This window comes from Arachis stenosperma, chromosome 9 (genome assembly GCF_014773155.1).
Source record: "Arachis stenosperma cultivar V10309 chromosome 9, arast.V10309.gnm1.PFL2, whole genome shotgun sequence".
NCBI lineage: Eukaryota > Viridiplantae > Streptophyta > Magnoliopsida > Fabales > Fabaceae > Arachis > Arachis stenosperma.
The window spans coordinates 154718570-154743916 of NC_080385.1; the positions used below are offsets into that span (position 1 = coordinate 154718570).

At 31.4% G+C, this 25347-nt stretch overlaps 3 protein-coding genes and 1 non-coding gene across 4 annotated transcripts; 1 reads left to right on the forward strand and 3 right to left on the reverse strand.

Moving 5' to 3' along the window:
* Positions 1–2098: 2098 nt before the first annotated feature.
* LOC130950176 (homeobox-leucine zipper protein HDG2-like) lies at positions 2099–5561 on the reverse strand. The gene is made up of 10 exons (XM_057878711.1): positions 5362–5561; positions 5076–5193; positions 4819–4998; positions 3878–4726; positions 3670–3771; positions 3373–3579; positions 3075–3267; positions 2730–3001; positions 2559–2654; positions 2099–2481 (listed from the first exon to the last, which is right to left on the reverse strand). The coding sequence occupies exons 1-10, from the start codon at positions 5559–5561 to the stop codon at positions 2137–2139; spliced, it is 2562 nt and encodes an 853-aa protein (XP_057734694.1). The 3' UTR covers positions 2099–2136.
* A 4111-nt stretch (positions 5562–9672) lies between these two features.
* LOC130948191 (CRIB domain-containing protein RIC10) lies at positions 9673–13165 on the reverse strand. Its single transcript, XM_057876903.1, has 5 exons — positions 12632–13165; positions 12195–12327; positions 11984–12084; positions 11587–11692; positions 9673–10294 (listed from the first exon to the last, which is right to left on the reverse strand). The coding sequence occupies exons 2-5, from the start codon at positions 12250–12252 to the stop codon at positions 10035–10037; spliced, it is 525 nt and encodes a 174-aa protein (XP_057732886.1). The 5' UTR covers positions 12253–12327; positions 12632–13165; the 3' UTR covers positions 9673–10034.
* Positions 13166–14356: 1191 nt separating this feature from the next.
* Positions 14357–14429, forward strand: TRNAR-CCU (transfer RNA arginine (anticodon CCU)). Its single transcript has one exon. It is a non-coding gene; the product is annotated as a tRNA-Arg (tRNA).
* Positions 14430–19773: 5344 nt separating this feature from the next.
* Positions 19774–21398, reverse strand: LOC130950178 (uncharacterized). The gene is made up of 5 exons (XM_057878712.1): positions 21216–21398; positions 20920–21123; positions 20512–20619; positions 19944–20285; positions 19774–19809 (listed from the first exon to the last, which is right to left on the reverse strand). The coding sequence occupies exons 1-5, from the start codon at positions 21396–21398 to the stop codon at positions 19774–19776; spliced, it is 873 nt and encodes a 290-aa protein (XP_057734695.1).
* Positions 21399–25347: the final 3949 nt, after the last annotated feature.

The following is a 25347-nucleotide window of genomic DNA, read 5'->3' on the forward strand; positions in this document are numbered from 1 at the left end:
TCAGCTGGTTCGCGTGGCTGTGTATCTATGACCAGATCGAGAGAACCTTATCTTTTATTGCTTATGATGAATGCAGATGCAGGGATTTCATATCTAGTATCTACAGTAAAATTAGTGTATTACTTTTTACTGATTTTTTAATTGCTCTCCTTCGATCGTTTTGCTGCTTCACGCGGGTCAAAAGATATAAAGCAAATGCTATTTTTTTTTCTCTTTATAATACAAGAGTACACATGAATTGTGCTCTTGAAGCATATAAATATTTCTTTTTCTTAAAACATAATTTTGGTTGATTAATAATACTATAGTAGACACGTTCACAATGTCAATACGAAAATTTAAAGTATAAATTCAGCTTACAATACCCTGAAAAATAAATTCAGCTTACATTTCAAATCAACTAACGCTACAGTTTCCACAAGAAAGTTAGCATAATATATAAAAATGTTATGTGGTATATTATATATATATGTACTTTATATTTGTCTTTTAACACATTTTATAAGAAATAGATATTGTTATTCTTATTTTAATAATGTCATTATTTTTTTTATAAATTTATATAAATATATAATACAAAAATTATGTATAAAGTGATATTATAAAAAATGGAGATATCTTTATTATTGTTTTATTTTATATAAGTAATTGATTTGGTTACCGTTTTTTTTATTTCTAAATTTCTTATATCATTCCATGGAGCTAGTAACGTTGATGCTTTGATAATTGATAGTTTGCATCTTAAGCAACTGTTTGTTTTTTCTAAAATATTATTTATACACTAAAATTGGCTACTAAAATTAGCTTGTACACTATTTTTTCTAAGTTTAATTATTCTATTGATATCTATAGTTTTACCAAATTTATAATTAGCTTCGTATAATCTTTTTTCAATTGAGTTTTTATACTATTTTTAATTTTGTAATTAAGTTCTTTTTAGTGTAAAAAATGTTAGAATTAACTGAATATTTGTCTGCAAATTAAAAGAGTAATTCTTCACATCCAAGCAATTTTATATCCAAGTTCATTCAAGTGATTTGAGTTACGTGTTTCTTCTCTTTGGATGCTATGTCTTCTTCTTCTTCTCCTTTTTTTTATTATTTTTTAATTTCATTAAGTCGTCACCAACAACATCTCTTCCTCTTTCTCCTGCTCATCCTATTGGAATTTCGTCTCCTCCAATTCCTATTCATCCTTCTCCTCCATCATCATCATTGTCGTTATCGTCATTGTCTTCTTCTAATACATATTGTCGTTATCGTTATCATCGACTTCGAATTTATATAATGGATAATTTTCGGTTCATTTAGTATTATACAATGATTTCGTTTTGAGCTAATTTTCGATTTATTTGAGACACAAGTATTTCTAAATTTGAATATATATAATGGACTATTTTCGGTTCATTTGGTTCGTTTTGATAATATTTTCTGTTTATTCGATCACCACAGAAAATCAGAATTAATAAAAATGTTAGCAAAATGTTTGTGTTGTTGGTGATGACGATAATGATGATGGAGGAGGAAGAAGAAGAAAAAGAAAGAGAAGATCAAAAAAATTCAAATAAAAAAGAAACAGAAGGAGGAGGAGGAGAAGGAAGAAGAAGAGATAGATGTGGTGGTATGGTGATGGTGACAATGAAGATAAAGATAAAAAAGGAAAAAAAAGGAAAAGAAGAAGAAAAAGCAAGAAGAGGAGGAGGAGTAAGAAAAAGAAGAAGACGGCGACGACAAAGTCCCACATTGTAAACTAAATGACTTGGATGTAAAATTGATTGGATGTGTAGCGGGACTCAAATTAAAAGTATTAACAATTAGGAATCTAATTAAATCTTTAACCACATATTTTTAGGAGAGATATTTCGTTAATTTTAATATTTTTTATATAAAATAATTTAATTAAAAAATATAAAAATCTAATTATAAATTTGATAACTATAAATAGTAACAAAAATAATTAAACTTTTTTAAATTGTTGAAGGAGGGCCAAAGACCCAATAAACAACAAAACAGAAAGAAACTAACAAACTCCTCTACTAAATGAGGTACTAGTGTACTACTAGCATCTGCTTTTATTTATTAAGAGGATATATCGATAATTCGATATCCATATGTCTATGCCAAAGCTAAAGATTACTTAGATTCTCTCGTTAGGTTCCTCCTCAGTCTTGAATAGAGCTTTGATGTTGTTAACCGTAACCTTAACCAACTGGTTAATAGTGCTCACTGAACAGATCGATATCTTCTTTGTTGGATCTGACTCGATCAATATCTGGAATGCCAACGTCACCAAACAACCTCCACCTCCATCTGGAAGAATCGCCATTCCCGAGGGCAAAATCGGAAGTTCATCGGGATCTCTCCCTCCAATCACTGCATTGATCGAATTCATATCAACCGGTGCGTATATCACAAATGACCCTGTTGAATCGCTGCTACTCTCTTGAACTATTATCATCCCGTTGTTCTTCGCATCTGAACTCTGCAATTACAATTCCGCATTTATTAAAACAATTAGCTTAATTCTTAGGCTCTGTATGAGATTAATTACGAAATTACCTTGATACGGAATAATGTGATACAGTTCCCAGGGTCGCGACCATTTTTTATGTGTGCAAATTCCTCAGCAACACCTCCGGTACAGAGAACATCCCACTGTAACAAAGTTTAGGGGAATTAAATTTGGAGGTTGTTGAATTGAAGTTTAATAGCAATTTGAGGCACGCATACCTCTGCTCTTGCGTTTGCAGTTCGAACCCTATCAAAGAAGCTGTTTGGAGGAACTGCGAGGTGGAAACAAGTTGCGGCACCGATAACTATACCGGAAGGTCTACCCGGATCGTCCTCAACCTTTCGGGTTATGATTCTTATATTGCTGTGATTTGTTGATGGAGTTACGATTGCCCAATTTTCTACTGTTGAAGCACCAACACCACTTAAAAAGTCCATAACCATTCTCTCAGCCAGCTTCACCAACCCCTTTTTGCCCTCAACACTCGTCACTGTGTATAAACATGCATGCATGAGTATCAAATCATAGCTTAAAAATGATACGTATATTAGATATGTATATACCACTAAGTTGGTCTTCTTGTGGTTGCAGTATGGTGGTGGTTTGTACTGCACTAGCAATACGTTCGCATCTTCTATCTAATTGTGCGACCCAGCGTCTAGCTCCAAAGGCTAAGCCAGATTCAACTAGAGGCTTATACATACTATTCACCATTAGTGCTCTGTCATCCACTTCTACATGTTCAACCCAGGTAACCTGAAACGAATTGAATATTATTAATTATCTCATCATTGTTGGAACTTGGAAGCTATGTTCATATTGATTTCAGGAAATGATGATGACAAGTAAGTACGTATGTACCTTTGTTGAGTAACCATCTGGAGATGCCTGAATCAGGCAACCAGAGGGCCTTCTTCGAGTCGGAGGGATTGTTGCATTTGGTTGTGAAGTTTCCAGGGAAGCATCGACCACCACCCATCTCCCATCTTGGAGCTTCTTGCAGTACCGTAGGAAATAGTACTCGCGAGCAGGAACAAGTGGTGTTGGCATTTGGAACTCTGATGACACCTGATGGAAATAGAATAACAAGTTTCCGTTTTGTTTTGAATAATTGATCCATCAGAGTTAGATAGTGAAAATGATGCAAAAGTTGCTTACCACTTGCAAGTTTCCATCATAACTTCCTGCCTGTCCAGTTGATAGGACTTGAAATCCTGCTGCTTTTGAAACAATGCTGCAAAACACACGTGACCATAGATCCTGAAAAAATTAAAATAACATTGGAACTTTCAGATTAGTATGTTATTAATCTGATGAGGCTAATATGATCCTGAGAATCATATTGTTGGGAAGAAAGAGCACTGACCACATCATTAAGGATCTCAAGGAGGTTAACGTGATTCATGTTGATGACCCTGGATTCCCTTGAAGATTCAGATTTATACCCCAAGAGTCTTGGACCAATTCCACCAGGGAAAGTCCTATAGTATTCTTGTTCGTTGATAGTTTCAGAGTTGTGGGCCCCACTGACCCACATGGGCTCCCCTGCTTGAACCAAGGCTTTGAGTTCCTCCAGTGACACAGCCGCAAGCTCCTCGATCATGGCTTTGTTAGAAACTGGGAGTGACCTAATTAGAGGGTCACTACCACTACTCGTTTCCCCTGCTTTGTCTTTTGACTTTGCTCCATAGCTACCAACATCTTGATTAAGCGAACTCAAAGGCAGGTTCATGTAAATTTCGTTGTTGTGTTGAGATGATGATGGCACGCTACAATTTCCTTGATCAAGCACACTAGGAGGAATAACGGCAATGTTATCACCAATTCCCTGATTTAACATACTCATAGGCGGAGTCACGTTAATAACATTGTTGTGAGCCTGAGATGATGGCATGTCTTTGACAATTCCATGATTAATCACATTCTGAGGCATGTCAATGCCATTGTTCTGCTGAGTCAATGGCATGCTGTCAATAATTCCTTGATTAAACATACTTGGAGACAGCATGTCAATGTTATTGCTCTGAGGTGGTGATGCCATGTTACCAAGTTCTTGATTAGGCACACTCTGAGTCTGAGGCATCATGTTGTTGGTGTTGTTTTGCTGAGATGATTCTATATTAGGCACATTCTGAGGCCTGGTGATGTTGGGGTTGGAAGTATTATCTGGCTCTTGTAGAACACAGTTAGACATCATTGTTGACATCCACTCAATCTGAGAGTTTAACAAAAGGAAAAGAATGAAAAGGAGTGATATATATAGTTTTGAATAAATGTTCATACTATAGACCTCGATCAAATTGTTACCTGTTCTCTTAGCTTGTTATTCTCCTGCCTCATCTGGTCATAGGTCAATGGAGGAGGAGGTGGGCCTCCGCAGCCATGACATCTTATACTATTTAGGATCTCCTTGTAGTTCTCGTTCTCAGCTCGAAGCTCCTCATTCTCATTCTTCAGTGCAAAGTTCTCGTTGCGTTCGTATTGATTCTACGTATATAGACACCACCTTACTCATTAGCAGCAGAAATAATCATGCATGTGGAGCATTATTATAGTAATCATACCTTGAGTTGGGTTCGCTTGTTCTGGAACCAAAACTTGATTTGCAAATGGTCTAATCCCAAAACATTACCCAGCTCTATCCTTTGCTGCTCATCCGGGTGAGGGCACGCCTTGAAGAACCTAATAAAAGAACTTCATCATGCATTTAAACCAAAAAAATAAAAACAGGACAAGCACTAATTTTTTCTTTAATGTAGCACTTTTAGCCAAATTAACACAATGTCTTTCTGAAAGGGAGGTAATAATAATTAACAGTGCAATGGAACAGAAAATTGAACGCCTACGTACGTTTCCATCTCTTGTATCTGATACGGCGTGTGGCGCTGGTAGCGCTTCTTCTTGGGGTGATCGCTGCCGTAGCCAGGAGGAGGTTGTTGCATGTTGGTGTGACTGTCAGTGTCAACCTCAAAATCTTGTATCTCTAGAATTTTCCTTAGAAAATAATCACTACCTGAGGAATTGTTGTTCATCATAGAATGGTTTGACATATCAGGAAATGTTGTTGGTTATAAATTATAGAATACAATTTCTGAGGCTTGTTGCATTATATATATGTAGATGTAGATGCAGATGACTAGATTATGATGCTGTTTACGTATATTCTGCAATATGTCAAGCCCCCAAAGTCAAAAAGCACTAAACATGTGTGAGAGCCAAAATACAATGCAGAATTAACGTACCAAAGGAATAAAATGGTCTTTGTTTTTAAAATCCATGATAGAAAGAAATTAATTACATTAAATAATAATTTTACTTTCTCACGCTAGAGTAATGAGGAATAGCTCAAAGACAAAAAGAATTTAACGTTGTTGAAACTTTATTTTTAACATAAGTATGCAAAGAACCCATGTGAATGCCTTTTCCGTTACAAAAAGCTATATATATATATATATATTTAAATAGGTCTCTAAAAAATTTTGTGTCAGACTTTTATTCTAAAATTTTTTTATTACATTGAGATTCTTAAATTTGACAAAATAAGATATATAAATTTTAATTTTTTTATGATTTTTACTTGGATAAATAAATCTTTAAAAATGTGATGAAAACACCTATATATACTAGTTTTGTAAATTTTAGGTACTCAACATAATGTAAATTGTTTAAAAAACGTAAACATCCAATATAAATTTTTTTAGAAATCTATTTAAGTATATTATAAAAAATTTTTATCATTTTATCTATTCGTTAATGTGCGCACGAACAAAAATATGGAGGAAGTTTGCGTAAAAAAAATTAAAATCTTATGCACTGATGCTTTTGAACTATTTAGAAAAACAACAATACTATTTGTATACTAAAATTAGTCACTAATATATTTGTGTATAAATACATATGTGGTTTAATTTATTTTTAATGTGTATTTATATTTTAACATATATTTTATATTAATAACTCATCTTAGTGACTGATTTTAATGTACATATAACATTATCCTTAGAAAAAACATAATCTTAATACTCTTCTTATATTTTTTTAGTCGTACTCTCCATATATTATTATGACCTCTTTCAAATATATATATATATATATTTTTTTTTTTATAGGTCTTTCAAATATAATTAATAACACATAAATTTTAATTCTTTCTATTTGCCTTTCATGCATGTTGAAATAAAGGAAGTTATTTTATATATATATATATATATATAAAATTTAAAAAATACAAATATATATGTAGACTTTACAAACTTTTTAAAATAAATAATAATTTTTAATTAATAAAATATATTTTATGTCAAATTTAACATTAAAAAAATCATTAACCTTAAAGTAAAGAATATACGTTTAAATAGTTTAAATAGTCAAATTGATATCTTACAAATTACATATCTAAATAGTTTTAAAATAAAAAATAAAAAATTTTAATAATAATATAAATTTAAACTAATTTAAAAAAAAATATTCAATTGTACTGATCAAAACTTATTTTTATTTAGAACAAAAAAAACTTTTCGATTAAGTGGCTACTGGCTATTAAGACCAAAACTCTTCAGATGAACTATTTTTTTTTTGAACTTCATCCCAACGAGCAGGATCAGGCATGACAATATTGACATGAGTCTTCAATCTTCATTGCATTAGGGTTGTTTGAGAGACTGAGAGCGGATATAAAAAAACCAAAATGTTTATAATCTGTAATCAATTATTATCGGAGATGACCACCTACAGCTGCAATAAGAACATTTCAGTAAGATTGACTTCGGTCAAAATTCTTGAGATGAACAAATTGGATGATTATATCAGGTATTCAATAAAACAATGACAAAAAAAAATAATAGAAAAAATTTAAAATTTATCAAATTAAAAATAAATAAATAAATAAATAGAAAATACGTATACGGAGAGTACATATTTATTTCGGTACTCGCTGTTTCATACTCAAACCAAATCTTTCATATTTCAAAAAGAATAACAAAAAAACAAGATATGCTGTTGGAAGTCAATACGAAACAGGTATGAATTTAAGAGAAAATAAAATACTTGTGTAAATATTTATCATATTTCCATTGTCATCTTTAGTAATCAGCAATATGCTAAAGTTCTCTCATTACTCACTTAGTTACCAGTGAAGTTTTATTCTTTCCTCCTTTTCTTTCTTATTATAATCTCTCTTAAGTTTTGAATGGATTTGTCAAGTTGTTGACCTGTCGCTAAAATTCATGTATAATCTAAAGAAAGAGTGAACAAAGTTATACATATTTTTAATTTTTAATTTTTTTAATAAATATAAATATCTTAGTATTCTTGTAATTTTATTCTAAAAGAATTAAATTTTAGAGTTAAAAATTTCAAAAATTAATTTTCATATAGAACAAATTTTAGTATATTTTAAATATATAAAGCAGAAAAGTGGTAGATTTTATCTGATTCAAGTATACAAAAACTTCACAATTGAATCTCTCAAATTACAAAAAGAATAGCAATGCGACACACCTCCAGATATGAAACTGTCTGCCTGCTATCATTGCTTACTATCCTTACAGGATGCCAAAAATTTTACTATTCTGTTTGAATTTGTCGCTCCAATATTTTTTTTTTAAAGGGCCAGAAACAATAAAATATATACACAGTTTTAGAAGTCCATTCTCACATTCTTGGTTTTTTTAGAAGTCTCATGTTCGGTCATTACATCTCAAATTAAGTCATATAAAAAATATTTTAGCCTAAAAAATAATATGATAATACATATATTGAAAACAAATTTCTAGAAGCTTTTAATTTATTTTTCTTCTAGATATTTCGCTGGCAAAAAAATCATTAAAAGCAATGTTAATACTTAATACCGCCAAAATAGAAAGAAGGTAATTATAATAGTAATAATAATAATAATTAATTAAAAGCCAAATAAGGAAGAGTTTTTAAAGATAGAACGAGAAACTTGCGTTCCGAGAATTATTAGGGATAATTTAGCCAACCAACACGAGTTACTCACTCTTAGTATGGTTCATATTTTGAGGACCTGCATATAATCATGTGGTATGGTTTAAATTTCGTTTTTAATTTAATATTTTTTTCAGATAAAAAATATATAAAATGAATAAGTAGTAGAGAAAAAGTTGCTTGCATCATGCATGTAAAGGAAGTAGGTGCGATGTGTGTATATGCTGATGATGATGAAGTGAATACATATAACTGCATATTGAATCGTAGCTCATCAATGTCCACTGCTTATTGTGTTGTACCTGAATACATTGCTTGGACTGTATTACCTATACAAAACTGCTGGCGTGTGCTTGGACTGTATTACTTATACAAATTTGCTGGCATTTGCGTGTGGACCGTGTTCATGAGCCAATTTTTTTATTTTATATATATACATTTTAGATCGGTGAATATTGGTTCATCGCGACTTATTATTAAGTAATGAATACTATGCTTCTTGCTAATTAAATAAATCATACATTTTCGTTTATTATATTTTATACCAATAACTTATATTTAAAATGATATAATTTATAGTTTAAAATTTAAAATTTATAGTTTATAATTTATAATTTAGAGTTCAAAATTTAAGACTTAAAATTTATTATTAGAATTTAGGATTCAAAGCATGTTGTACTTTTTATTTTCTCCTAAGTACATTAGCTTATTAGAAATATCAAAATACATGTATATATTCAAATACTTTTGCCGCAAATATTATGTGACCAACATTTTTCTTTTGTATTTGCATCGAATTTGATCCAACACTAACTAATTTTTCTTGTTTTTTTGCTAAAAATGCTAATCCTTACATTTTTTTATTTTGTTTTCCGTATAAATATTCATTTTAACTAATCTCGTCTTTATTCTTATCATATATATTTGATAAATATAAAAAGATTAATTAACTCGTTTTGTGCCTATTATTAATGTACGTGTCTGTGTGTATATATATAAGGAAAACCAAAATGATTGACAAATTATAACAAGATACATTCGGCTTCTTCTACTTCCTTATGCTGAGGTTAGAAGGTTGTTATCTTGTGTAAGATAACTTTTTCTAAAGCGAGAAGGAGCATAAAAGAAAGTAAGCAAAACAAGGAAACCCATTAGAAGTAAAATATCTATCAAAGATTGAAGCATGATAATACCAACTCTTTTCATTTGGCTTCAATTAACAGAACTACCGGGGCCCTAATATAATAAAATAGTGCTGATAAAATTATAATTATAATACCTTAACAAGAATCATTAATATAATTACTACCATGGTGATCTTGTAAATAACCTTTTGCCATGTCTATTCATTTTAATCTGCAAAATGGACAATACTATAAGCTAGTGAATTTAAGGCCTGCATATGGTAAACACCCATTTGTTCCATTCTCCCCAAGATAATCACAATTTCCCCCTCTTATTTTCTAGTGTTTGACAACTAATTTTGGTTCTTTCTCTCAGTGATTAGGATTTACTAAACACCATTTTCCTAAGGCTTTTGCTGATAACTTGATAAAGGGCATAGTCTCTTTTGCTATTCACATTGCCAAATCCTTTCCTATGTCTTCATAATCTTGAATCTGATACACTTGAGCAATTGTTGCTGCTTCTCTCTCTCTCTGCTTAGACTTTGACTTCACTGCTCTTAATTGTCTTGATGAAGTAGATAGCGACTCGGAAGAGGAAGTCGACTTAGTCTTTTTGCGCTTTGGCTTCTTAGGAACACGAGGAACCCCAGCAGAATGAATTCCCTTAAGGACAGATGGTGTTGATTGGCTTCCTATGGAGTCTTCAAAATCTGTTCAAAAGGTTCAAGTAACACAAAAATTATCATCATTTAGAAGAAAAAACAAGTAACATAGAACAGGATACAGAGTAAGAGCTTATTAACATTCAAATCCAGACAATTTCTGCATGCACCAAAGACTCTTCAAGAATATACAACAGCCATTTAGGACTTCACAGAGTGCCAGCTTTCAAACAGAAATTTCAGTACATTTTCTCTGATTTACTACTAAGTTTGTGGGGTGATATACTCCAAACTTGGCTCTTGACCCAACTCAGAACATATAGTTTTCACAAGAATATAGTACATCACATGGTACAACGAGCTCGGTACGTCAAGGACTAAAGAGATGAATAAAGGCACAGCATCTCATGATAACTAATTTTTTCAAGAACATGTAACCAAAGTAATATATAATAGTAAACCTATTTGGCAAGTGATGCATGACTTCTCCCTTATCAGTATAAATGGTAACAAGGAGTGGTTAGCTAATCATCAAAACTAAGAAATAGGCTGTTTGTTGCAGTTAGCAATTGATACATGTTTAATAAAATTTATGACAACAAATTACTGCAAATCCAATTAAAATGTCACAGTAATGTTTTAAAATGATGGTTCCATTTTAGTCACATGCCCAGGAAGAACAAATCTCATAATCACTCAGATTCTTAATTGAACCATTCATGTAGATATAGCTAAGCAGCTCCACTCCGTTTTCATGACACATGTATCATTGCAAATTTTTAAGGTTTCATTTGATCTCATTGAGGTCTTCTCAGAGACTTATCACATGTAGAAACCGAAGACAAACCAACCAATCACCATATTCTTATCAAGCACAGTGGTGTGCTAAATTTAATACACAATCAAATCTGTTTAAGAAAAAATTCTGGTGTGGACCCCTTTAGACAGTGCTAACGAATTGCAAAGGCCAATAATAACCACTAGATTCCTTTGATGGATATGAGTTTTGCTCGTGACATAAGAGCCAAACTCTTTCTTTGGTGGCAAATAATCTAGATATAGCTTTTGCAAGCCTTGCAATCTCGAAAATACTCAAAACAACAAAAATAATAATCAAATAAACGTTTTCTCGTTTTACTAGTTAACCCGTGAAAGGGCCATCTGTTGGTATTATTCAGGTCAAGAAAGACTGCACGGTTCCACATGAATAGAATACAAGATATCAATATTTAATGGAACCACATATAGAAGCCAAAATTAACACTTAACTCGGATGAAAAAAAATTAAAATAAAAATGTTACTATTATTACATGACAAGTGATAAGCAAAAGTAGTATACCTTGGGAGGACCATGATGGAGTGAGAGCCAAAGAACTATTGTCCCTTAGTTCATCCAAGTTGCCAAGTGATGTTGTAAAATCAGGAGCTGTTTTAAACTCATTCATCTGCATCATAGAAAAGAAAGTTGAAAAAGAATGATAGAATCCAACAAAAGAACAGACAAAACATTGAAACATGAGATCCTAAATTGTTGTAACATCAATGGAAGAGATAGATTCGAGAAAGTATCGTATGTTCATAAAATACTTAGGTCGATCACGCTCCATTTATTCATAGTGTAACATTTCAAATAAAACTATAAATACTCTCAGTTACTCTTTGAATAAATAGAGCATGATCAAGCTAAGTGTTCCATGACCATAGAATAATTTCTCAAAACTATAAGAGTTTCATACCCAACTGGGTCCATTCCCTGAGGGGCCATCCCAACCAATGTGAGCCACGTGCTTAACATCTGTCGGGTACCCAATTTCCAATTCTCGTTGCTCTTTCACAGCTGCAACAACAACAACAACACACCCACTTCCCAACTTAGCCCCCAATAAACCAACCACATCAAAATCAAAGAGTGTGAGTGAAGTGAATGAAGTACAAAGACACAATTACCAAAGATTTGCGCTATGTATTTGAAACTCTTTTTGATTCCTTTGAAGGTGGCTGCCATGGTGGAGATCACAAACCGTACTATGCAGTATAAGGATGACACAAGGGAATATTATTTAGCAGGAAATGCCTTTGCCTGTCATCACAAAATGGAATTTAGTTATACACAGGGAATGAGTGATCAATACAAACATAAAAAGCTATCACCTAAGGCTTCATAGCATGTGATATAGCCATATAGGAACATCTTTTTGTTTTCCTGTAAATGAAGCTTGGCATCTATCTTATTATTGGATACAAAAGGCACGTTTTTTTTTTCAACTAATACTCAAAGAATTTTTAAGAAAAAGAAACATTTTTGTGCTCATTTATGTGAAGATATCACTTTCGAGTTGTTTTTTAGCATACAACTTATTAGAAGAAAAAATAACATAGGTTACCTCAAGAATATGATTATGATGAAGGTGTTAACAGAAGTCAAAGCATGGTTGTCTATGCTCCTTTCATCATCATTCTGAAACTTCATGGAAAGCTTTTTATGTGGCTTTTTTCTCCAGGTAGAGCTCTCAGCTCTGAATTTGCAACAGAATGAAGAAAGGGTCAAATGGGTTTCTAAAAGTAGAGATTTTGATTGATGGGGTGGGGAATGCAGGCTGAATTAAAAGTTAAAACAGAAGAGGGAGCAGAGTAGAATGATGGCAAGAAGGTAAAGTTTTTCCTCTAAGAGGGGAAAAACAGAAGGTGGGTATCCATGAATAAAAACTTTGGGAGAATGAAAGTGGGGTGTGTGAGAGAGAAGAGAAAGATTGGCTTTTAAAAAAATAAGACAAAGATTCGAGTATGGAAGTAATTTAATAATGGATTATATGGATTTGTTTATCAAGATAATAAGATTGCCCATTATGGTGTGGCAGTGCTTGGTTATGCACTTATGTGTTCTATGGTTGTTGAGAGAGAGTTAAGGCACTGTCCTTTGAAGGTGAAAATCCAAATCAAATAGTTGCGTATGTGGGGAGTGGGTGTTTATTGGTGAAAAAAAAAAAATTGAATGCCGTCAATTGTTTAATTTTATTTTTTATTATTTTTTTATATTTATTTTTTATTTTATTTATAAAATTAATAATAAAAAATTATATTTTATTCTCTCAAATGTTAAAAAAATTGAGAAGATCCATTTTTATTTATGTGAGATGTTGTTATTGTGTCAAGACATATGTAGTAGGAACACTTTTTTTATTTATTTGCATGTCAAATTTATTTTAAATATGATATTTATTTTATATGCGTATTTTTTTGTATTTAGTTATATTTTAATAAAAAATAAAAAATAAATACATTTAGATACATTTAAATATTATTATGCGTTTAATTTTATTTTTAATATTATTTTTAAAATGAGTTTAAAAATAATATATTATTAATTATTAAAATAAAAAATATTTTAAATATTTTATATAATAAAAAATATTAAATATATAAAAAAATTAATTTATATTTTAATATTAATAAAATATCATTACAATTTATCTATAAAAAATTATATTTTATGTATATAATATGTCTTCGAATCTTATATAAATTTCGTGTCCTATATCGTATCGTGTTCCGTGTATATATGAGTATTACTATTTATGCATTATAGGTATATCAAGTATGGTATTCTGTTTTTACCTCATTTATTAATTTGTCTTTCTTTTTTCAGTTACCATTTTTAATATATTTTAGAATATCTGATTCAATTAATTTTTAGCAAAAGCTTTAAATGCATTAGCAATTTATTTTAATGAAATGAAATAATAATCATACTACATATATGGAAAAAGGTCTCAAATCAACTATTTATATAGACGATATATTAAAATATAAAATATAAATTAAAAATAACTTAATTAACACATATATACATAAATATATGATAATTGATTTTTTATGTGCATATACTTTTTGATAAAATAAATATCAATTACACTATGTGTGCACAAAAAATAAATTATTTTATAAAATATATGTTAAAATATAAAATACAAAATAAAAATAAATAAAATAACATATATATTAATACACAATTAATAATAATTGATTTTATGAATATTATATATATGTATATGACACTTTTTTTAATACTTTATGTAAAATTAAGTTATATCTGCAACATCTCAACATAAGCGCCTGTAGCTCAGTGGATAGAGCGTCTGTTTCCTAAGCAGAAAGTCGTAGGTTCGACCCCTACCTGGCGCGGTTTACTTTTTTATTTCAGAAATAAAAATCGGCTTCTTTTTTTTTGGGTGATACGCTATCCAAATCCAATTGCTATAGCGATGTGTGTCTTCTTTTAGAAACGAAAAGCTTTTTTTTTTCCCAAAACAGAAAATAAAAATATTTAAAAAGGCGGCTAACTTATGAGGCTGATTCTGAATCTTCCGTTGCCTTGTTGGCAAATCTGACTCTCAGAATGGTTGGGTGCACGTTGGAGTTTTTCAGCCTCCAGTTGTCTCTTACAAGGTTAGCAACTATCTTTTCTTGTTACCCCAACAAAAACCTCCTTCAAGGTTTCTGTTTCTCACACTAGTTGCTATTTTATTTTTCTTTTTTAATTTCTGGTGGGTTGGATTCTTACTTAGAAGTGCTAAATTATTCAGTGAAACTAGATTCTAGTACCAAATTATTCTTCCTTGTCAGCGAAAGCAGCTCACTGGGTTTACTTATCTTACTATCACTGATATAACTGTCTTCTTTTGTATAATTTGTATCTGCACTAGTTGATATCATATTTTATAAAAGAAAATGGTTAATCAAATGTTAACAAATATTTTGTATGCCAATGGTGACTCACTGACTTGTCACTTATCACTATTCTCTATGGAGTAAATAATTAAGTGCATCACATATACCAAAGTCCATATCAAGCTATAATGTTAATACGAATCCAGATTAACCGAGACGACTTATTTCCTCACACTATGAATTGTTAATGGTCCATCTAGTGTACAGATGTATTTTGGTACAGATTTACAGATTTTTGTTTTTATTTGGTTGTTTATTGATTTAAAAGTGTATCACTAAAAGTGTTGCTTAAAAAAAAAGTGTTATCCTTAATCGTTAACTTGCCTCTGATACCAATTTTTAATTTCTGGCTTTTCTTTTAATTTCTTTTTCGAAATTTCTATTAATTCTTCATGTTTTACTTTGAATAAGTTTATAATTTGTATAGGTGCTTTATTTAAAAGATTTTGATAAAAAGTATTGACCATTTCTACTATTTCTCTTGCAGTTATTACTAGTCTTTGATGTTTTAATTCATAACTTTTCAATCTTGTTTTAATTTATAAGATTCTTTTTTGCATGGATTATTGTATATAAAATCTTTTATCTGTTTGTCTTTTTCTTTAATACAATTTCTCAAATCTTCAATAACTTCTTTTATTTCTATACTTTCTCCTGTTTCTAAATATCTGTTTAATTTTTCAATTTCATTTTCCATTTTTTCTTTCAACAGCTTTAATTCTTTTAAGTCATAATATGGTTTTTCAGGCATTTATAAATTTTTTAAGTTTAATTCCAACTTGTTTATATTTATTCTTATTTCTATCCTTTTTATTATAAGATCATCAATTTCAATCTGAAGATTGTTTAATTCCCTTTTATACTCCTTTATTTTACCTTTTAATTTTCTCGTCCTATTTCTTTTTATTTTATTTTCTGGTTTTTCAATCTTTTTATGCTTCATTATTTATTTTAAAATTTCTGCAAACTCTATCATTGATTCATTATTATTTTCTAAAGATTCTATTAATTTCTCTAGCTCTTCAACTTCTCTTTTCAACTTGTCATAGATTATTTTTAGGTCTTCAAATGCTCTTTGATTTATTTCAGAGAACTGTAAATAATTCAAACGATTTTTTCTTTCAAATAGCTCTTGTTTCTTGTCTTGATAAGTTACATATATTTCTTCTTTATTTATTGTCATAATTTAGTGTTTAGGGTTTCATTTAATTTTTCGACTTTTTTTGTTAGTTCTTTTATTTCAGAATTTTCTTCTTTAATTTTTAACTTAGATAAACTTAAAGGGCTATTAATTTTAGATTCTCTTATTTGAAAATTCGATGAAACTAATTTTCCTGATGGTTCTTTTAATAATAGAACTGGGTTTTCAATAGCTTTATATTTTGGTATTTCTGTTTTTACAATTTTCTGAAATAATTTATCAACATAAATTCTTTCTCTGTTTTTAAATATTATACTATGATGGCTATTTGTTAAAGCATAATTTATTGCATATGTAATTGAAAATGGTTCATCATCTTGTTCCATTAGATTCTTTCTGTGAAATTTATAAGTTAAGCTTATAGATCTTCCAAGATTTTCAGTTGATAAAGGTATAGCGTATCCAAGATGGGCATTGAATTTAACATTTACGTTTGCCAAGTTTCCATGAACAATTCCAATTATTTGATCTATTGGGTCATCAGTAATTCTTTTATTACAGATTGCTAAGCTTATTGGTGAATTAATTCCTTTCATATATGTAGATTTAATTAAGACTTGTATAGTACTAATATGAATCCATCCAATTTTAGATCTTTTTTGTTGATCCTTAATTTTCTCAATCTGTTTACTCAATTCTTCCTCATTTATCAAAGCTATTTCAAGTTCTCCATTGGCGGATTTTATCTTTATAGGGGCTTCGAGTTGAATTTTTCCATAGTATATTATATTTTTTCTATTAAAAACTTCTTTTAAAAGATTTTGTTTATTAAAATTTTCATTTGATTTGAGATTTAATTCTGTTTTTAGAACAGCTTGTTTTTCATTATCTAATAAGGCAGATAATCTATAATAATCAGATTCTTCTGTTAATTCTAAACTTTCTAAATAATTCATAACTAAGAGATTAGGATAAAGGCGTACCTTTCTGGAAAAAAAACTTCCTTTATTTAGTATATTTTACATAAGATGTTTTTATCTCCAGAGGGGAGATTATAGATATTAACTCCAGAGGGGAGTTTAAAATTATTTTTTCCTAAGGGAATTCTTTTTTCAGACTACAGAATTGCCTCGGCAGCTTCCTCCTTGCTCTCCTAGCATATGAGTACTCTTAGCCTCCTGCTTTCTGTTTTCTGATATCTTTTACAATTGCCTAAGCAATCTATTTATAATGGTTGGGTCTGATGGACAATTCCCATCCTTACCCTTCTTATGACGTCATTGCTTACGTCATTGTTTATTATCTTGCACCAGCTACATTGTTGGTGCTCTATGACCTAAGCGCTTACGTCATTATGCAATAATGTCGAGAGATGCTTCAGATGCGCTGTCCTCTTCTTTTATGTGGGTGGATGAGCTGTCTTCTTCTTTTATCATGTGGGTGGATCCCATTTCATTATTGCTTTCTTCAGATATTTCTGAGACACACAGCTGGCACTTGTGGTCTTCTCTATTTTTTTTATCAAATAGCAGAGATTCCTTTTTATCCCTTCAGGGAGTTTTTCTAAGAGTCCGGATAGATTGTAGAATGCAGATTCAAACTCTACCAAGAGTCTCATCTCTCTTTCTTCAATTTCATTTCTTTTACTGGACACAAGCAGAGTATTTCTGCTTTTATAATTGATTCTTGTGTGAGATTCCCTTGTTATCTTTTGAGTTCTTTCGAAGACCCTTGCTAGTGTGCTGGCTAGTCTTCCTTCATGACTGTAAATTGTTAAGTCTTGAATCTGATCAATTGGTTAAAAATTTCCTGGAAAGACGGACATGAATATTACTTGGTGTGCTGGAACCAAGCATTCTTCTTCTTCATTAAAAATAGGTTGACTGTTTGTAAATTTTAGGGATATATCCCTTGGATTTACATTGTCAATCATATTTTTAAATCTCTTTACTGCATCAACAAATCCTGCAGGAAACTCATTAATAATTTTTAGATCATTAAAAATTAAAATTGTATCAATTAATCCATACTGGAAAAACTTATAGGTGTCCGATGAAGAAGCATCTGGAAATATAACTAGCTTTGTTAGCTGTTCTTTGGCAATAGGATAATATCCCAAAATTGCCCTTTTTTCTTCAGTCCAATTTAGGACTATGTTAAGGGTTTCTCTGAGATTTGATCTACAGACCCTTTTCTTTTCCTTGATTTCAACCCTTGTAGGAATGTTTCTTATTATCCCTGTTCTCTGGATTTGAATTGGAGCTTTATCTGCTCTTTTTAGGGTTTGCTCTGGATGGAGAGCTTCATATTCCCTGAAGGATTCATTTGCCTCTTCCAGTGTTAGAAACCCTCCTTTATGAATTATCCTTGATTGATGTGTGAATGGTGCTGCTTTTTCCCAGGCATCATATACTCCTTTCATGGGGCCATTATAAATTACATAATATTTTTTATCTTGGGTGGATTTTTTAATGATTTCAGCAATTGTTTTATTTTCTGAAATTTTTTCTTCACCTGATTTGTCCACCATGCTTAGCTGGCTGAACTCTGATGGTTTTGCTTGTTGTGTTGATTTCATTGCTTCAATGGCCTTCTTGAGGGATTGGATCTGTGTCCTTATTTGCTGACAATCACTACAACAAATAAGGCTTTTCGCAACGGTCAAAAACTGTTGCCGTAGACTGAAAAACCGTTTCCTAAACTTTAGGCAACGCTTTGGCAACGATTTTTGACCTGTGGTATATGCGGCCGTTGCCAATGCTCAAAGGCAACGGTTTTTGACCTAAGACAACGATAACAAAAAAACCGTTGCCAAAGTTACTGGTATAGGCAACGGTTTTGAACACAACTTTTAAACAACGGTTTCCAACCGTTACTCAGAAAGCAACGGTTTTAGACCGTTCTCTTTCTTGATACAACGGTTTAAAATCGTACCTGGATTGGCAACGGTTTTAAACTGTTGTAGTTTTGTTATCCACAACAGCAACGGTTTTAAAGCATTACCGTTGGTGTCGTTTTTTGGTAACGGTTTTTGTACTGTTGCCAATTTATAGTTGTCTAAGACAACGGTTTAAAACCGTTACCATTGGTTTTATGGCAACGGTTTTGAATCCATTGCCATTATATAGTCATCTAAGACAACGGTTTAAAAGCGTTACCATTAGTTTTTTTGGCAACAGGTTTAAAATATTGCCATTTTATAGTAATCTAAGACAAACGGTTTTAAAGCATTGCCGTTATTGTTATTTTTTGGCAACGGTTTTAACACCGTTGTCCTTTTTAACTTTTGACAACGGTTTTTTGTAATATATAATTCTTTATTTACAATAGTAGTTTTTTCGTGAATGAAATTAATTTCATTTTTTTTAATTATTTATAGTCAATAAATAATCTAAACTATTTGAATAAAGTCACAAAAGAAAAATAATTGAATATTTTTCATCAAATTTGACTTACAAAGATTGTTGTAAGATCCACAATCACATTCAAGATACCACAATATATACTATCATGACAACCTCAACTATATCATCTAATGTTGCAAAAAATATAACAAAGAAGAGTTAAAATAGCTAAGTAGCAAATAGATTTATCATCATGTCCGATCCACAAGTTCATGACTTTTACTCTGTAACACTTGCTCTTAAAAATTTGACCTTAACCAAGTTCGATTTCCCCTTCAACATAGTTTTCCTGTAAAAAAAGAAAAAAAATCAAATATAAAACTACACATCTTTAATACTAATAATGTCTACTAAAAATGTTTGAGAGAGAGAGGAGAAACATATATATCATAACAATATAGAAACTTTAACAATAAATAATACCTCCTCATGCGCATCATTGTTCGGATTGCCTAAAGTGCTTCCTAGTTGAGCAGCTAACATCTCAAGGTCCACTCCTGAACTTTTTTGTTGCAACATCATCTTAACAAGCGATTTTAGTTCATCTACTTCTTTTTGCATCACATCAACTTTACCCTCTAATGATGCTTTCTCAACTGCATGTTGCTGCTTAAGGGTGGCAATTTCTTCATTTTTCTTCAACAAAGTTGGTGTGGTAACTCTTCCGTGACATCGCACTCTCCCTGCCTTCTCTTTGCCAAATATGGATTGAAAAGCTCTAATTGCTGATTCTTTAGACTTTTTATTCTCAGCTTGCAAATGTGCCTATATTAATGTGAAGAAAAATAATAATAACAAAAAAGAGTAACTACACACTTGGACTCAAAACATATATCGTTTGACAACATCAAATCAAATAATAGCAATTAAGAATAGTATCAGCATTGTTTAACTCAACTGCAAGCATAAAGATAACCACAAATGATGGACAAATTACCAAGACACAAGAAATCCATAACTTATTTTAATCAAATTAACTCCCAATACTTACAATAACATCCAAAGTGTCTTCATCCAATGATTTTCCCTTTGTGCTTTGGCGAGTCTCAACAAACATTTCTGCTTGAGTAGGTGGTTCATTATTTTCCTTAGAAGCAGCCTATAAGTCCAGTTCAACAAGCATTTATATAGAGTTAAAAATGCACGTATTCTTGCACCCCACATACACATACAAATGCACAAAGAATAAAAATTTGTACCAATCTTGCACGTATTCTTGCAAAATTTATTGGTCCCTTTCGATGGCTAAATTTCTATTGTGCCCTATTTTTCTTATTCTGCGCAGACATTTTCTACATAGCAAGAGACAAGTATTATCAAAAAATTATCATATTTCACTCATAAATTTATATAACTCATAATTGCATAAACAGACTACAATAAGTTGCACATGTCTTACCTTAACTTTTTCAGTTCTCCAATAAGCAATCAACTTGCGAAAATGACTCTCAGGTATGCTTTTAGGACGATTTTTCAGCATTTCATTAACACATTTGTATGGCAGAAAATGATTTTGCTTGATTGTGGTCTTATACCGTCTCCAGTTGTCATTGATACGAGCAAGGACTATCCTCTTTCCTTCAGTTGGAATAATGAACTTAGCCTATAAAACACAAAAATTATTTGCAAGTAAGAATAAAATACATGTGTACATTTCCAAAAAGTTTCTAAAAGAAACAATAATAATATTCTCACTTGAACATATTCCCAAATGGCTTCTTTATCTTTAATCCCCTTCCAATTTGTGTAAATTAATGGACAAAAATCTGAATTCCTTGCCACTGTGCCAAAAAATTTGCTCAAGTTATTTACAGCTTCATCAGTAGGACCAATTGCCTCTCCTTCATTATCTAGAGTAATTTCTTCTCTATCTTCCATCTGTCTTGCATGAATCTTCAAGCATTGTGTAGGACCTCGTGTTTTCTTCACTGTTGTCTCTATACAAAGAGCTCAAAATAAGGCCATCAGCATCATTGCTCAATCAAAACAAGGCATGAAATCTGCCATTAACAAGGATAAAGCAGCGCTAAACAGCTGGGATCAACCCATATGAACTCACTAAAACCAATTCAACACTTATAAAATAGCTCAGAATAAGGCCATCATCATCATCATTGCTCAATCAAAACAAGGCATGAAATCAGCCATTAACAAGGATAAAGCAGCACTAAACAGTAAAATCAACCCATATGAACTCACTAAAACCAAATTAGCACTAATAAAATAGCTCAGAATAAGGCCATCATCATCATCATTGCTCAATAAAAACAAGGCATGAAATCTGCCATTAACAAGGATAAAGCAGCGCTAAACAGCTGGGATCAACCCATATGAACTCACTAAAACCAATTCAGCACTTATAAAATAGCTCAGAATAAGGCCATCATCATCATCATTGCTCAATCAAAACAAGGCATGAAATCAGCCATTAACAAGGATAAAGCAGCACTAAACAGTAAAATCAACCCATATGAACTCACTAAAACCAAATTAGCACTAATAAAATAGCTCAGAATAAGGCCATCATCATCATCATTGCTCAATCAAAACAAGGCATGAAATCTGCGATTAACAAGGATAAAGCAGCGCTAAACAGCTGGGATCAACCCATATGAACTCACTAAAACCAATTCAGCACTTATAAAATAGCTCAGAATAAGGCCATCATCATCATCATTGCTCAATCAACACAAGGCATGAAATCAGCCATTAACAAGGATAAAGCAGCACTAAACAGTAAAATCAACCCATATGAACTCACTAAAACCAAATTAGCACTAATAAAATAGCTCAGAATAAGGCCATCATCATCATCATTGCTCAATAAAAACAAGGCATGAAATCTGCCATTAACAAGGATAAAGCAGCGCTAAACAGCTGGGATCAACCCATATGAACTCACTAAAACCAATTCAGCACTTATAAAATAGCTCAGAATAAGGCCATCATCATCATCATTGCTCAATCAAAACAAGGCATGAAATCAGCCATTAACAAGGATAAAGCAGCACTAAACAGTAAAATCAACCCATATGAACTCACTAAAACCAAATTAGCACTAATAAAATACCTCAGAATAAGGCCATCATCATCATCATTGCTCAATAAAGAGTTATTGGGAATCCACCATAGAACACCTCAGAGAGCAGAGAAACAGAACCATAATGCCATTGAACACACTACTCGCAGATAATAAAAGTTTTGCTACCTTAAATAACAGACTAACCTAAGCCCCAGGTTCATTTCACAAGTACGTAGTCCAAATTCAAACCAGAACAAAAGCTCAGTCAACATTCAACCCTCATCTTGCTCATGTTCACAAATTTCACTACTTTTCACAGCCAACAAAAATACCAAACAACCAATCAAGCCCGAACTAAAAAACAGAAAATCAGAGAAGAAGACCCCTTACCACAGATGACAACCCACAAACAGCCAATGCAGCAAACCAAAAGCAGCGAAGCAACAGCAGCAAAGCACAATCCACAATCAGCTAAGACACTGAAGCAGAAACAACAAGGTAGAAGCAGCGAACCAGAAGCAGAACAGGGGAGATCAACGACGCCGTGGAGAAGCAGTGAAGGCTCGGAGAGGGGAGAAGCACCGACGCCACAGAGAGGAGAGACTCAGCGACGCCGGGAAGAAGGAGGCAGCGACGGTTCGGGAAGAACGCAGCGCAGCGACGATTTTGGAAGAACGCAGCGCAGCGACGATGTTGGTGCGACGATTGTGAGATGCGCTTTGGGGCTTCCTTGTGATTCTGATGATGGTGCGGTTTACGTCTTCATGGAGAGCTGTGGTGCGATGCATCTCTGATTCTGATGGGTGGGTTAGGGCTCGGTACGGTGGAAGGAGGAAGAGCGTTCTTCGCTCTTTGCTGCTTTTGAAGAGAAGATGAGGGCTTAGCTCTTGTTTTTTATTCGCTGTGTATGTATTTGTTTATTACTTAGGGAAAATTATAATTTTTATTTTATTTCTTTATATTAAATATTTATTATAAATTTATTTTAGCTTTATGTGTTCAAAATATAATATGTTTTATATATTTATAATAATATATAATATTTATAATAAATTTATTTTAATTTTATTTTTTAAAATAATATTTGTTATTTTTTATAACAATAGATTTTGAATATTTTATAAATTCAATATTTATAAAAAAAATAGTTTTAATTTATATAATTATCTTTAATTATTTTTATTAGTATTGTTTAATTTGTATAATTATTTAAATAATATTAGAAAATGGTTGTTTCATAAATAATTGTTGTAATGGTTGTAAAACCGTTCTTTAAAATAGTCAAAGAGAACGATTTTATTTTGTTACTATAGCATAATGAAAAAATGAACTTCAACAGCAACACTGTAAAAACCGTTGTCAAAGACAATCTAATGGAACGGTTTTAAAGTGTAGCATTTTGGCAACGGTTTTAATGCGTTTCTTTTGTGCAATTCTTTAAACAACAATCGAAAACCGTTGCTTAAAGCCAAATCATGGTAACGGTTATAAAACCGTTCTTTAAAATAGTCAAACAGAACGGTTTTACTGTGTTGCTAGAAATTGATGAAAAATGAAATTCAACAGTAACACTTTAAAAAACCGTTGTCTAAACCTATCTAAGAGAACGGTTTTAAGACGTTGCAAAATTTGGCGTTGCTAAAGGCCATATTTGTTGTAGTGAATGCTTGCATTTTTCGAGTTCTTGTTCATATTTTTGAATTTCTTGATCTAATGCGTTGTAGACGAACTCCATTCTCTCGTTAATGTATCTGCAATAAGATTTTTGTCACCCTTAATATATTCAATTTTTATTGGATATTGTAACAAAAATAATTGCCATCTTACCAATTGTCCATGATTATAATCAACTTTTAAATTATATCGTATAAAACCTGTTAGGTAACTTGAATCTGTCCTTAATGTAAATTCTCTGGATAGTAAATCAATTTTCCATTTCTTAAGAGATTTAATTGCTGCTATAGTTTCCTTTTCATGAGTGGTATATCTATGTTCTGTTGGAGTAAAAGTCCCTGAAATATACCTGCAAAGTAATTCCTTTGGGGGATATTTAGAATCTAGTGATTCTTTTTCTTGTTCCAAGCTTTTTATAGCTTTCTTAGCTTTTAGACACCCTGACCAGGTTATGTCTGAGGCATCTGTTTCTATTATTAAGTAGTCATTTTCTTCTGGAATATAAAGTTCTGGAAGTTTTTCACATAATTCTTTAATTCTTTGAATTTGCATACTATCTTTTTCATCCCATTTCCATTCTTTTTTAGTACTTATTTTTGGAAATAAGCTTTTAGTGTATTCTGTTATATTCTTTAAAAATCCTTGATCAGAAATATAATTTATACACCCTAAAAATCTTTATAATTGTTTTCTATCTTCTATTTTATTAGGAAATAAATTTACTTTTTCTAGAACATTTGGTTGAAGTTTTAGCTTTCCTTGAGTGGATAGAATTAATCCAAGAAACTCTATTTCTTGTTTTGCTATTCTTGCTTTCTTTTTGCTAAGAACTAATCCTTTTTCTTTACATCTTTCTAAAACTGTTAATAATTTTTAAAGATGATCTTCTTTATCCTGTTTTGTAAAAATTAGTATATCATCAATGTACACTAAAACAAATTCATTTAACTCTTTTAGATTTTCTTCCATAAATCTTTGATAAATACCTAGGGCTTGTTTTAATCCGAATGGTAATACATTCCATTCATAGAGCAACACACTTGTTGATTCTTTTGTTGGGCAAGTAAAAGCAGTTAATTTCTTTGTTTCTTCGTCTAAACGAAGTTGCCAATATCCTGATTTTGCATCAAG

Excerpts from the sequence above, each read along its gene's own strand:
- LOC130950176 (XM_057878711.1), bottom strand. The coding sequence starts at position 5,561 with ATGTCAAACCATTCTATGATGAACAACAATTCCTCAGGTAGTGATTAT. Across the intron at positions 4,999-5,075 it reads ACAAGCGAACCCAACTCAAG|AATCAATACGAACGCAACGA; the intron begins GTATGATTACTA and ends CTATATACGTAG. Across the intron at positions 3,002-3,074 it reads ACAAGAAGACCAACTTAGTG|TGACGAGTGTTGAGGGCAAA; the intron begins GTATATACATAT and ends GTTTATACACAG.
- LOC130948191 (XM_057876903.1), bottom strand. The coding sequence starts at position 12,252 with ATGGCAGCCACCTTCAAAGGAATCAAAAAGAGTTTCAAATACATAGCG. Across the intron at positions 12,085-12,194 it reads ATACATAGCGCAAATCTTTG|CTGTGAAAGAGCAACGAGAA; the intron begins GTAATTGTGTCT and ends TTGTTGTTGCAG. Across the intron at positions 11,693-11,983 it reads CAGGGAATGGACCCAGTTGG|ATGAATGAGTTTAAAACAGC; the intron begins GTATGAAACTCT and ends TCTATGATGCAG.
- LOC130950178 (XM_057878712.1), bottom strand. The coding sequence starts at position 21,398 with ATGGAAGATAGAGAAGAAATTACTCTAGATAATGAAGGAGAGGCAATT. Across the intron at positions 20,620-20,919 it reads GGAGAACTGAAAAAGTTAAG|GCTGCTTCTAAGGAAAATAA; the intron begins GTAAGACATGTG and ends CTGGACTTATAG. Across the intron at positions 19,810-19,943 it reads ACAATGATGCGCATGAGGAG|GAAAACTATGTTGAAGGGGA; the intron begins GTATTATTTATT and ends CTTTTTTTACAG.